The following is a 12,428-nucleotide window of genomic DNA, read 5'->3' as shown; positions in this document are numbered from 1 at the left end:
AGTACTTCCATTGACCGGAGTGATCCCATGTTAATTGTGTCCAAAAACCGGAACTTCTCCCTTAGCCCTAAGGGAGACACCAGCCACCCTGCGGAGAAAACCCATCTCGGCCGCTTGTACCCGCGATCTCGTTCTTTCGGTCATGACCCATCCTCCATGACCATAGGTGAGGGTAGGAACGAAAATGGCGCGGTAGACAGAGAGCTTTGCCTCCGGCCTATCTCACGCTCCATTGTTCCCTCACTCGAGAACAAGACCCCGAGATACTGGAAGTCCTTCACTTGGGGTAAGCTCCGATTCTCCGACCCATCTCACGCTCCATTGTTCCCTCACTCGAGAACAAGACCCCGAGATACTTGAACTCCTTCACTTGGGGTAAGGACTCATTCCCTACTTGGAGTGGACAGTCCATCGGTTTCCTGCTGAGAACCATGGCCTCAGATTTGGAGGTGCTGATCCTCATCCCAGCCGCTTCACACTCGGTTTCGAACCGATCCAGTGAGTGCTGAAGGTCGCAGACCGATGAAGCCATCAGAACCACATCATCTGCAAAAAGCAGTGGTGCAATCCTTAGTCCACCGAACTGCAGACCCCCTCCCCCACGACTACGCCTCGAAATCCGATCCATGTATATTACAAACAGGATATTATTATTATTATTTATAAAAGGTGATTATTTATTTTAAGTGTTTTTTCAAGAAAAAACATGAAAGGTTTCACAGGGCCAGCTTCCCACCCATTGACAATTGGCACACATGGTTAACAAATTCATAATGTATCAGAACATGTGACACAAGACAGCATTGACACAATTAAAGCTAATAGTAGAAAGCACTTTCTGCTTCTTTTTACAAAAAAAAGCACCTTTTTTGACAATGTGTTGTTCCCTCCTCCAGGTCTCTGCCTGCTGGACTTGACGGAGCAGTTTTCTCTCCCAGAGACGAGTCCACCCATGATGGCCAGACTCATCGAAACTATTGAGATGAAAGGTAAGCTTCACCACGGAAACAGTACTTTAAAAGTACCTCTGCCTGTCTTTGTTAACCGCATTTTAATGTGCATTTATGACCAGATAGTTTTCTCATTTTATAAATGTAATGAGTTTTGTTTCTGTGATTATCTGCAGGTGTGGATAACCCCACTTTATATCGAACATTTACTGCTGGTGGTGGACTTGAAGTCAAACCGTATTTTGAATGTGGTAAGCAGCTTTTTTTTTTATCAGCCGGTTTGGGGCAGAGACAGACACTCAGGCAGCCAAGGACAAGTCAGTCGTTTTTCAATAGTTGAATGAGGAAGAAGAAATGTGGCAAGTGTTGATGACGAACAGAGATAACGGTGTGAGGTGACCTACAAAGTGCGCTACACGACACCTATTGAAAAAGAACAGAAACTACTTCTTTTTTTTTTTTCATGCATCCATGGTTACATCTACGTATGATTTAGTTTGCGGTTTACACAAACGCCTGTAATGACGTATTTCACTTTGCACAAAGACTTTCTAGTTTTTAAACGTGTGTTGTTTTGTGCTGCAGACCCCCCCTCTGCAGACCTGGATCAGGTGGAGCTTCCCATCCTGTGTGACGGTCTGCGCAGGTACCTGCAGGACCTCCCTCAGCCCATCATCCCCACTGCAATATACGCTCAGATGGTCCTCACTGCCAAAGGTGAGAGCAGAGGACCCCCGCACAAATGCAATTATCATTTCCATTCTGCACAGAAAAACAGAAACACTGATGAAATGAATGCACTCTGCTGAACATTCAGTTCTTTGAAAACAAAACCACAAAGCATTGTCAGTGCCCTTTAGACTTTCATTTTTTAACCAAATGTGCTTTTTTTCCCTCACAGTAATTAGTGCATTACAAGTGTATTTTGCAACTTTCCCCATAAATTAGTTTCCATTTGTCTTTCTTTGTTGCAAGAGCAGACACACTTCTCACACCACACTGTTCTGTAGCGCTGCATTCTCTTTCTGTCACATGGCCAGAAACAGGATATCTGAGGTTAATAGGAACTAAAACAAGCCTGAGAGTTTATCTCTAGCATCTGTCAGCAGCCAATCACCTGCCAGTGTACCTTACGCTCATTGTCAACCACAATCTCACTGTGGTCTCATAACCTAACTGCACATGACACGCTTTTTCCACCACTTCATTGTTTAAAGAAACACCTCTCATTTTACGCTCCACTTCGACTCAGGCAGGATCTTTCTTTTTCACATCTGTCTAACTGACCTCACGGCCGTCCTCATCTATTTCTACAGAGGTGGTGAATCCTGAGGAATGTGCTCAGCTGCTACGTCGCATCGCCAGCGCCCCGACCCTGCCTCCGCAGCATTGGCTAACCTTCCACTGTCTGCTCAGGCATTTCTCCAGAGTGTGCCAAAACGGATCCAAGAACCTGCTCAGTGCCAGAGCCCTGGGCGAGATCTTCAGCCCTGTGCTCTTCAGACAGCAGACCACCAGGTGGGTGTCAGCCGGATGGGGGCAGAGACAGACACTCAGGCAGCAACAGACAAGTGTGCAGGCTCAGTCATGCAACACTGAGACACACACTCTGAAACATGCACACTTCCAGACACTCGCACATCAACACACTGTCAGCAACAGTCTGTCAGGCACTCATGGGTTTAGCTGCGCACAGATATAGGTTGGAGCTTTTCTACTTACCAGCTGTGCTGCATAATTAAAGTAGCTAAGCCTGAATTGCCATCAGATTGAGACACACAGTAATCAGAGCAGCAGAGAGTCACCTGGGCTGTGAAACAGGAACTTTATCTAACTTGCCTTTAATTGTTTTTACACCCTCTGCAGTTGTGAACCCAGCTTGGAGGCCCACATCAAGATCATTGAGGTTCTGGTGACCAGTGAATTGAGTGAAAGTCAGGCGGCTCCAGGTAGTTACCACCGTCATGCACAACGTTTCAAATGCTGTTGCTTTTCTTTTGTTCCTGCTCGAATAATATTGATATATCTAAAAAAAGAAATGCAAGACTGTTTAGCATTGCACTGCTGCTGTTTGATTTGCATATTCTGAACATAAACTGAACACCCTCAGACCTGATCTATTAATAGCTTAAAGAAATAGTGTTGAGGCCCAGGGGGGTACACTGGAGGTAAAAATACTGACATTGTTGTGCAAGTTAAGACTACTTTATCGTGTTTTAACTGAAACACATTCCCTGATGATCATTGTTGCAAAACTGTTGAACTGTTTGAATAAGGTCTACACTGGTTCTAAAGCTTTAGCTGCAAACAAAGGCTCCTTGTGCTTGCACTTGTGGTTTTGTGGTATTGAAAGTTCATGACATGGTACAATGATTCCATGGGAAGTTGTCTAATACAGAGTACAACATGTCCTTCTAGTGTTGATTTTGGTTTCGTTTTTTTTCGTGTGATGAATGTGACTGCTGGTTGGTATTGAACACATGGCCCAGGACGTGTGTAAACTGATGAAATCTTGTTCTGGTGTTCTTCACAGGGGAGGTTCTTTTTTTTCAGGGGTGATGTTATTTTGTAATATGTCAAACGCAGAGCTGCGCAGTCACTTTGCATGGCTGGTGCAGTGGTGGTCTGCACAGATGAAGCTGGCCTGGGTGTGAGTGAGTGAAGTGCTCTGCGTGGCACAGTTATGTTTTTACAGTGCTAGTTAAAAGCACCATCGTTGCTGGTCCGGAGGCCCAGGGCCGGCTGTGGCTGTTTAAACATTTTATTACCTGTTAGGTCTATTTATAATGTTCCTGTGCATGGGCCACTCTCAGCTGTCAGTCATTTGCACCTGCGGGAGCATTTGGCACCGAGATGGATGGATTGAAGGGCGGGCAGGACTCAAACCCTAAAACACTTTTTGTTTGTTCTTGTCACACCCACACACACACACACACACACACACACACACACACACACACACACACACACACGTACACACACACGTATACACACACACACGCATACACACACACACACACGTATACACACACGTATACACACATATAAAAACAGGACGCAGTCAGATATCAAAGTTCAGGTGTGCCAAACTGGTTTCAGTCGTGTGTGTGTGTGTGTGTGTGTGTGTGTGTGTGTGTGTGTGTGTGTGTGTGTGTGTGTGTGTGTGTGTGTGTGTGTGTGTGTGTGTGTGTGTGTGTGTGTGTGTGTGTGTGTGTGTGTGTGTGTGTGTGTGTGTGTGTGTGTGTGTGTGTGTGTGTGTGTCCCAGTTACTGCGTGCCTATTTTAAGTAAGCGACAAAAGGCCCACTTAGATTTGGTTGGCTGGAAAATGGGCCTGCTCCACAGAGCACTTCTTGTTAACCGAGGGCTCTCTCCCTCTCTCTCTCCCTTACCTCCTCGCCCTTTCTCCCTCCGTCCGCCTGGATCCTCCACATGTCCTCCCTGCCTCAAAGTGCCCAGCTCAGCAAATATTTGAAACTTTGCAGGTTAATCATAAGACTGAACTCCCCCTGCCTCCTCCTTTACAAACAGAGGGAGAGAGAGCGGGGGAGTGACCAGAGACACGCACACACACGCAGCTGGCAGAGTGGCTGCTCTCAGAACAGCTCTGACACCGGCTACCCCTAATCATTAACTCTCTGCCTCGGAGCGAGCAGACAGACAGACAGACAGACAGACCTGTACCTTACTCTCGCTGCAAGAACTCAGTCAGTTAGACAGTCTCGTGTTGCACCTGCCTCACGGAGAGCGGATTACCCGGATTTAATTAAGAAGCACATAAAACCTTTTTTTAAAGAATTTTTTTTAAGTAACCTAAACTATGAAATGGAGCTTTGCTAGTGGACTTGAAAGTCACTCTGTTGGATGTAATTTACCTTTTGGGAATAACAGCGAAGTCTCAAAGAAGAGATTGATGATTCAACAAAATATGCACAACTCGCAACGTAAGTCTGATGTTCTGTGTCTTTCTATTTGAACCTTTCCTCATTGTCATACAAGAGTAGAGCGGTGTGTTTCAATACTTCTGCCTTCAGGCTATAATGTAAAGGGCCCGGAAGATTAAGAAACAAATACTGTAGCTGAAGAAAAGAAAAGAAAAGAACAAGAATAATATCTTTTGTATTTATTTGAGCCTCCAGTCATAGTTGTCAGAGAGTAGTTTTGCCTTTGGCAGCTGCTGGTGCTTCACAGTTTGTAGCTATTCTCACAAAGTGCACACAAAGTAGTTCTCTCTGAGGGAAGTTGGTGAATTCAGTCACAATGTTAAATATTCAACCATTATCAACAATGTATGTGTTGCCACAGTAGGGAATTTTTATGTTCAGTCAAATAACTATTTCAAACCCTACAGAATATTTGACTTGATTTTCCTTAGACTTCTTAAAGAAAGAGGCATTTAGGTCACAGTCTCTCTCTGGCATTACAACATGTTTTCAAATCCACTTGTATCTAGTTATTGTGCTCAGTTGAGCTAATTCTTAAGTTATTCATGAAGAGTCCTAACAACGGTTCCTCAGTTGAACCTGGCAGGACTGCATTCCTCTTGAATCCTTGTACCTTACCAAGAACTGAGCCTATTTTGATTTCACTTAGGAAATCAGTGGAGTTATCTCTGTCATGCTGAGTGTCACGCTGTGGGATTACAGGCGTATTTTGGAGCTCTGGGTGCCGCTGACCGGGCCAGGCATTATCATTTAGCTGCGTACGTGCTGCTGCAGCAGAGCTGGCTTTGTCTGAGTGCCAGCAGTGGGTCGGACTAAAGCTCCGCACGACTCACGCAGAGGGGAGGGGCCGAGCAGCCTGCAAGAGAGAGAGCAGCTCACAGAGAGGGAGAGAGGCACAGAGGAGCAGCATGGAAACAGGCTGCAGGTCCTTTTCTTTCTGCCAGAGAAGAAATGCTGCACAACTGCTTTTTAAAACGGATGCATACTAGGACGTCAAGCTGGACGCTGCAGAGCCAACAATGCATTTTGTTCCATTTAGCTGCAGTGTTGTTAATAATTAAAGCAGGGAGTATAAAGGCTTTCAGAATGACCTCATCACTCTCCGGAAATGAAAGATGCAGGAGTGGTTGGTGACAGACCCCCTATGTGATTGGCTGTGGTAAGTGATGTAACACGTTACTGAGCAGGCTGCTCTGAACGGTTTTTTAACTGGATGTTGAGATTGGGATGTGAAACAGTCTGATTTGCCTCTGTTTTTGCAGTCAATGCGATATGCAAGCTGTCTATCTGTAGAAATGTGTGGAGCTAATGTAAGCTACGGGTAAGACTGGTTTGTCCACACATGGGTTTAACACCAAGATTCTTTCTAGTAATCTGGAGAGGAAATGTGGATTGAAAGGCAAATGTTCTGAGAAGCGCAGCGGAAACCCTGAGCTGTGGTTGAGTTGGTAGGCTGCATTTTGCACAGATCGTTAAGCTTTGCTTGTTCTGCCATGTCACAACTGTAGCCAGTGCACAGTGCATGTGTTCTGAGGGGTCGCTGTAGAGAGGCTGTGATGCAGAGGGAGTGAACAAAGGCAGAAATAGCTCTCTACCTTAGCTCTGCTACAGCTAACCTCACTGTGAAACTATTAGCTCGAGAGACGCAACCGCAGGTTGAACATGTATTTCTTTCGGGTCCACAGCAGTGGTTAAATGTTCCATCACGTCACGAGAAAATCACCATAGATACAATGCAAATTAGACTCTTTGTGCTGCCTTAAACTGCAATGGGAAAATCACATTTAATTCTGGGTTGTAAATAATGAACTATGATACATAACTTACACAATAACACTAAAGCTGGATATTTGTCGGATACTAAACCTAGAAGGGGAATATATTGGCAGCTCAGTATTGACAACATTCTTTAAAATGCATTTTAACCTATTTATTTTCTGTTTCATTTTAAAATGAAAATATATCCGCGTAGCAGTATAAAAGATAGGCATCATTTATTTGCTAATACCAAATGCTATTTTTGCAGCTGGGACTTTATAGAAATATCCTTTTCTTGAATGAAATTCATTCTCCCTGACTCATTCATCCCCCCCCCCCTCCCCCACACTGCCTCGCTGTTACCGCCTCTCCCCTGGCAGCTTTTTTTCATCCCAGTTAAATCAATGGGGAAAAAAGAGGAGTGAACGGGTCACGGAGCTAGTGTGTGATTCCCAGCATCCTCCTTACGCTGGACAGAATTGAATGTAGTGAGTCTCAAATTTGGTATCCAGTTGTGTTTCTGACGCTTTAAAGAAGGGCAAAGCAATGCTTTGAATCGTGATCCACAGCAGCATTAACACCGCTGCTAGTTGACAGAAAATCAATAATTGAATTCAAGTGGAAACCCATCTCATGTGAATGTGCTCCAACGCAGGCTCCAATCACGTTTCACTAAATGAATATCTATTCTATTTCTCTCCTCACAGCTCTACCTCCAAAACCACCCAAGCCCACAGCTGTGACTAACAACGGTATGAACAACAACATGGCGCTGCAAGACGCCGAATGGTACTGGGGAGACATCTCAAGGGAGGAGGTCAACGAGAAGCTGAGGGACACGGCGGACGGTACGTTCCTGGTGCGAGACGCCTCTACGAAGATGCACGGAGACTACACTCTGACTCTGAGGTGAGTTTGAAACCATCCCCTCTTATCTACCGGCTTCTATTCTATCGTTGGAGGTCATTTAACACGTTTCTTCGTCTACAGGAAAGGGGGAAACAACAAGCTCATTAAGATATTCCACCGGGATGGGAAGTACGGCTTCTCGGACCCTCTGACCTTCAGCTCAGTTGTGGAGCTCATCAACCACTATCGCAACGAGTCGCTGGCTCAGTACAACCCCAAGCTGGACGTCAAGCTTCTGTATCCAATCTCCAAACTCCAGCAGGTGAGGCGGCAGCTGAGAGTGGAAACTAGCAGCGCTTCAAATGCTTGAATTCAAACCATTGAACTGTCTTGTCTCTGTTCTTAGGATCAGGTGGTGAAAGAGGACAACATTGAGGCCGTGGGGAGGAAGCTCTGCGAGTACCACCAGCAGTACCAGGAGAAGAACAAAGAGTACGACCGTCTGTATGAAGAATACACCAGAACATCACAAGTGAGTGCAACCCAGAGTCCGACTACCGTCCTAAACTGCACTGCAATATTTCCACTCCATACACTAATCCTGTGCCTTCTTTCCCAGGAAATCCAAATGAAAAGGACAGCTATCGAGGCGTTCAATGAAACCATCAAGATCTTCGAGGAGCAATGCCAAACACAAGAGCGCTACAGCAAGGAGTATATTGAGAAATTCAGGAGAGAAGGCAACGAAAAGGAGATCCAGAGGTAAGAATACGTCACACTGTGCCATGGACAAGAAGCGATTGTAGCACGTAATACAAGATGGGTTGTGTTGAAATTAAACGTCATTATTGCTTTTTAGGATTATGGGCAACTACGAGAAGCTGAAGTCCCGGATTAGTGAGATCGTAGACAGCAAGCGGAGACTGGAGGAGGACCTGAAGAAACAGGCTGCAGACTACAGAGAGATCGACAAGAGGATGAACAGCATCAAGCCCGACCTCATCCAGCTCCGCAAGACCAGAGACCAGTACCTCATGTGAGTACTCTGATCAGCTGCTCCGGACACTTTAAACTTCCCTCTGGGGAAAAATCCAATTGGATCTGCCCTGGTTTCTAATGTTCGCTCTGTTGTAGGTGGTTGACCCAGAAGGGAGTCAGACAGAAGAAACTCAACGAGTGGCTCGGAATCAAGAACGAAAACACAGAAGAGTGAGTACCTGTTTGACTTTTGACAAATGAACTGACTGTAAACATGTGTTCCCTCATAACTTACACCCGTGTACGTTTGTTTTGGTTTTTCCAGTCAATATTCTATGGTGGACGATGATGAAGACCTTCCTCATCACGACGAGCGCTCCTGGAAACTGGGCAACATCAACCGGCTGCAGGCGGAGGCGCTCCTCCAGGGCAAGAGGGACGGAACATTCCTGGTTCGAGACAGCAGCAAAGCAGGATGCTACGCCTGCAGCGTTGTGTACGTATCTATCTGTGTTTCATACAGCTGCTAGTTCACAAACTGTAGTCAGGTTCCTCCTCTACATACCCAACATTATACTCCTATGTTCATCCCAGGCTCATACGATGCTCGAGCAGCGTTTAGTTCAAGTGGGTATCGTCCATATTCATCGTCTGTTTTCTCACTAAAGGGGAAGATATTGACTTGTTCAGCAAACACTGCTGGAGCATCATACTAGCATCAGATACTTTTTGGCCTACATTTTCCCACAATAAGAATCCCCCCCTACATTCAAATCAATCTTCTTACATCTAGTATCAACATAACATTTGTTTAATGTAGGTATGAGCAGCTTATTATTGTTCTAAGACTTGATGACGTGTTTTTAAATAGCGAGTGGTCAGAAAGAGCGCTCTTGTTCCCCGCAGAGAGAACAGAGTGTGACTGTGTTTCCTCTCTTTGCAGTGTGGACGGTGAGGTGAAGCACTGCGTCATCAACAAGACCCCCTCAGGTTTTGGTTTCGCCGAGCCGTACAACCTCTACGGCTCACTGAAAGAACTCGTACTTCACTACCAGCACACGTCTTTGGTCCAGCACAATGACTCTCTGAATGTGACGCTAGCGTACCCCGTTTACACCCAGCAGAGACGGTGAGGCTGTTTCCATGGACACAAAGAGGAGGCCTCGTAGAGAGTTAAGAGATACAGGTCCTTGGACTCCATGATTTAAAGAAAGAAGAGGCTCTGTTTGCCTGACCCAGATTTGAAATCGGAGGAAGAGGCGCCGTTAAGCCTGAAACATTTCAGTGACTTTGCCCGACCACGAGCCTGAGGCGAGTCTGAATGTAGATGTATTTCTCCGTTGCTTTTTGTGGGAGCACAGAATGGAGAGGAAACTGCTGAACTCTCTGCAGCCGAGGACGTTTGAGGCCTTTTCCTAACGGTGCTTGTTCTTTTTCAAAGCTTTACCAGCCGGGAATGTCTAATCGCAACAGATGAACTCTTCAAATGGAAGTGTACTCACCGGCCACGGCTTTGTTTTTCCACTCTTCGTTTTATTTTCCTTTAACGTCATCTGTGTGTGTGTGTGTGTGTGTGTGTGTGTGTGTGTGTGTGTGTGTGTGTGTGTGTGTGTGTGTGTGTGTGTGTGTGTGTGTGTGTGTGTGTGTGTGTCAACACAAGTGTTTTTGTGTACGTGGCTGTGAGTATGTGTGATTGTCCATGTGACCAAAACTCATAGAATCAGGAAAATGTGTGGCGTCAGGGGGATGTGTAACACATTTGCTTGTGTTAACTGTTCAGTAGCAGACCATGGATCAGCTGATAAATGTAGCAAAATGGCACTTTTTAAACAAAGTTTAATTTTTTTTGAAAAAGACTCCTATGGACTTTTATGAGAAGAGCAGAGAGGAGGAGGCGTCTGCATTGTGGCGCAGAAGCAAACTTGATCTTTACTGTGGGCAGGTGAAACTATGAATGGACTCATTATTTCATGTACATATGTGAAAAGTCATGAATCAAAGTGCACCATACCAAAAAGGATCAGTTCCTGTTTAGTTATATTCTGATCTGCTATGCAATTCTTTCTCAATTATTTCTTCAGAACTGTGTTTTATTCTGTTGCAACCCACGATATAAGCTTGTTTTATTGCTTGAAAAGTATATTTTCCTGTGTAAATATCCAAGAGGATATTTTGTGTCAAAATGCCAAGGTACGGTAAAAGAAAAACTGCTTATGGCTTTTAAAAGATAATAATAGCAAAATACACTTTACTATAAATTACTTTAACAACTGGTATAAAGATGGAAAAGATGAGTATTTTATTTTTTTGCTTCAAACTAATGTTCTTCTCAGGCAGAGCCTTCTGAGTATTTGAGCTGCTTCAGTCACAAATACTATTTCTCACAGAGATACTTGTAGTTCTCTGTTGGACGGACAGAGAGCACTCAGAGAACGGGAGGATGTGTTCAACCCTTATCTAACCATCACCACGAAAACAGCAGTATAGATTTATTTTCTTATCAAATATATACGTATGTTCCCACATGAGAATATATCAAAGCAGACTGGCGTTTTCAACAGATGGATATTGTTATTAAAAGATCGATTTACATTGTCCACCTAGTATTTTTCTGTATCAGAAAATCACTGTGTTTACATGGTTGGATCGGCTCATTTCAGATAGTCTATAATTTCATATTTCAAAAAGGACAACATGTGCCAGTGGAATCCTTACCAGAAAAAAAGTCAGCTACAGCTCAACAAGATTTACTTTCCCACATCTTTATTCTAGCTTTTAAAAGTACAAGGGATCGGTACGTGTGTAAACCCAGTGACATGAAAAGAATTAAGAACATTATTACTAATCACATCAAGTCTAACTGATTATTAATTCACTTCAAAAATGGTCTGCCCTAAAATAATTTTAGATGTTATATTTGTATTCCCACTCATTCCCATTCATGCTCACTTTTAAATATATATTTGTGTAACAAAGAGAAATAAATAAATAAAAGTTAACCTAATGTAATTATGATTTATTTTCAAATTTGACTCTTAATAATCTCCATCTTTGGCATCTCTTTGTGCAAAAAGGTAAATAGATTACCAGTCTCAAAGTGTTCACTTCCTTTCAAAAGAAACGTGTACGATCAATGATACATTTCATGTCGTTGGACATTAAGACATTTCTCAGCATGGAAACGTTGTATAATTTTTTGTTTCCTGCATATTATTCTCCCCTCGTGGCAGAAAAGTTGTACGCTTGTACAAACTACTAAATTGTGTTTTAGATGTATTTGACCAGGTAACTCATCCAAGAGAAAATTGTAGCAATGATAGTAACTGCCATTTATTCTAGGTTTTATTGGTTCTGAATCATGAATGACATGACATTTGTTTTACTAGAAGATTTTCCTTACTCCCCCATCAGCTGCTGGCATGAACGTTTTGTTTCTCATTGTCACAAAACCATTTTTCCCCCCCCAATAGTTCTTGGACAACATGCACCATTATTTTCTTTGCCCCAGTTCTGGGTTGTATGATTATCTTAGGTGTCTTTTTTTTTTTTTTCTGAAGCTCATCTTTTTGTGGTTGTCCCAGACATGATGATTGGATTGAGATTTACCAGTGTTCTCCAAGTTTTGCTTCAAATCTGTATTGGGCTTTGTTAAAAAGGAAATAAAAAGCACCTCTTTTTAAGAAACAAGTATTGTTTTATGGTTTTATTGTTCAAAGAAATGCAATCATTGGATGGATGGCATTATCATGTCGTTTGAAATGTCCAAAATTATAAAATTGTTTATTTTTCTGAACGTTTTGACATTCTTAGCTATATCTACATAATCGTATGTCGACAAATATCTTAAGAACAGCATAGTTTAGTATGTAGAACACTTCATCAAAAACGACAGTACAGTATGCAGAAAATATCATAAAAAACTACATAGTATAATATGTCGATAATATCAT

General features: G+C 43.5%; 1 protein-coding gene across 3 annotated transcripts in view; it reads left to right on the top strand.

The window, feature by feature from the left end:
• The window catches only part of pik3r1 (phosphoinositide-3-kinase, regulatory subunit 1 (alpha)), a 23,882-nt gene extending 11,717 nt beyond the window's left edge, over positions 1-12,165 (top strand). Inside the window, exons 3-15 of one of the 3 annotated variants that reach the window (XM_010788289.1) lie at positions 897-989; positions 1,127-1,201; positions 1,536-1,667; positions 2,267-2,468; positions 2,817-2,899; positions 7,359-7,560; positions 7,642-7,822; positions 7,907-8,032; positions 8,120-8,262; positions 8,360-8,536; positions 8,635-8,709; positions 8,804-8,974; positions 9,422-12,165. In XM_010788289.1, the coding sequence (XP_010786591.1) occupies positions 897-989; positions 1,127-1,201; positions 1,536-1,667; positions 2,267-2,468; positions 2,817-2,899; positions 7,359-7,560; positions 7,642-7,822; positions 7,907-8,032; positions 8,120-8,262; positions 8,360-8,536; positions 8,635-8,709; positions 8,804-8,974; positions 9,422-9,611 (1,850 nt within the window). In that variant the 3' untranslated portion in view covers positions 9,612-12,165. Of the gene's footprint in view, positions 1-896; positions 990-1,126; positions 1,202-1,535; positions 1,668-2,266; positions 2,469-2,816; positions 2,900-4,576; positions 4,894-5,780; positions 6,053-7,358; positions 7,561-7,641; positions 7,823-7,906; positions 8,033-8,119; positions 8,263-8,359; positions 8,537-8,634; positions 8,710-8,803; positions 8,975-9,421 lie in introns of those variants that run through there. The other 2 variants (XM_010788291.1, XM_010788292.1) reach the window with 2 other exon arrangements.
• The last annotated feature ends 263 nt before the right edge of the window (positions 12,166-12,428 follow it).

Source organism: Notothenia coriiceps, unplaced genomic scaffold, assembly GCF_000735185.1.
Source record: "Notothenia coriiceps isolate Sejong01 unplaced genomic scaffold, NC01 NC01_scaffold00031847, whole genome shotgun sequence".
Lineage (NCBI taxonomy): Eukaryota > Metazoa > Chordata > Actinopteri > Perciformes > Nototheniidae > Notothenia > Notothenia coriiceps.
The sequence above is the reverse complement of the archived record's forward strand: the minus strand, read 5'-3'. Positions and strand labels throughout refer to the sequence as shown.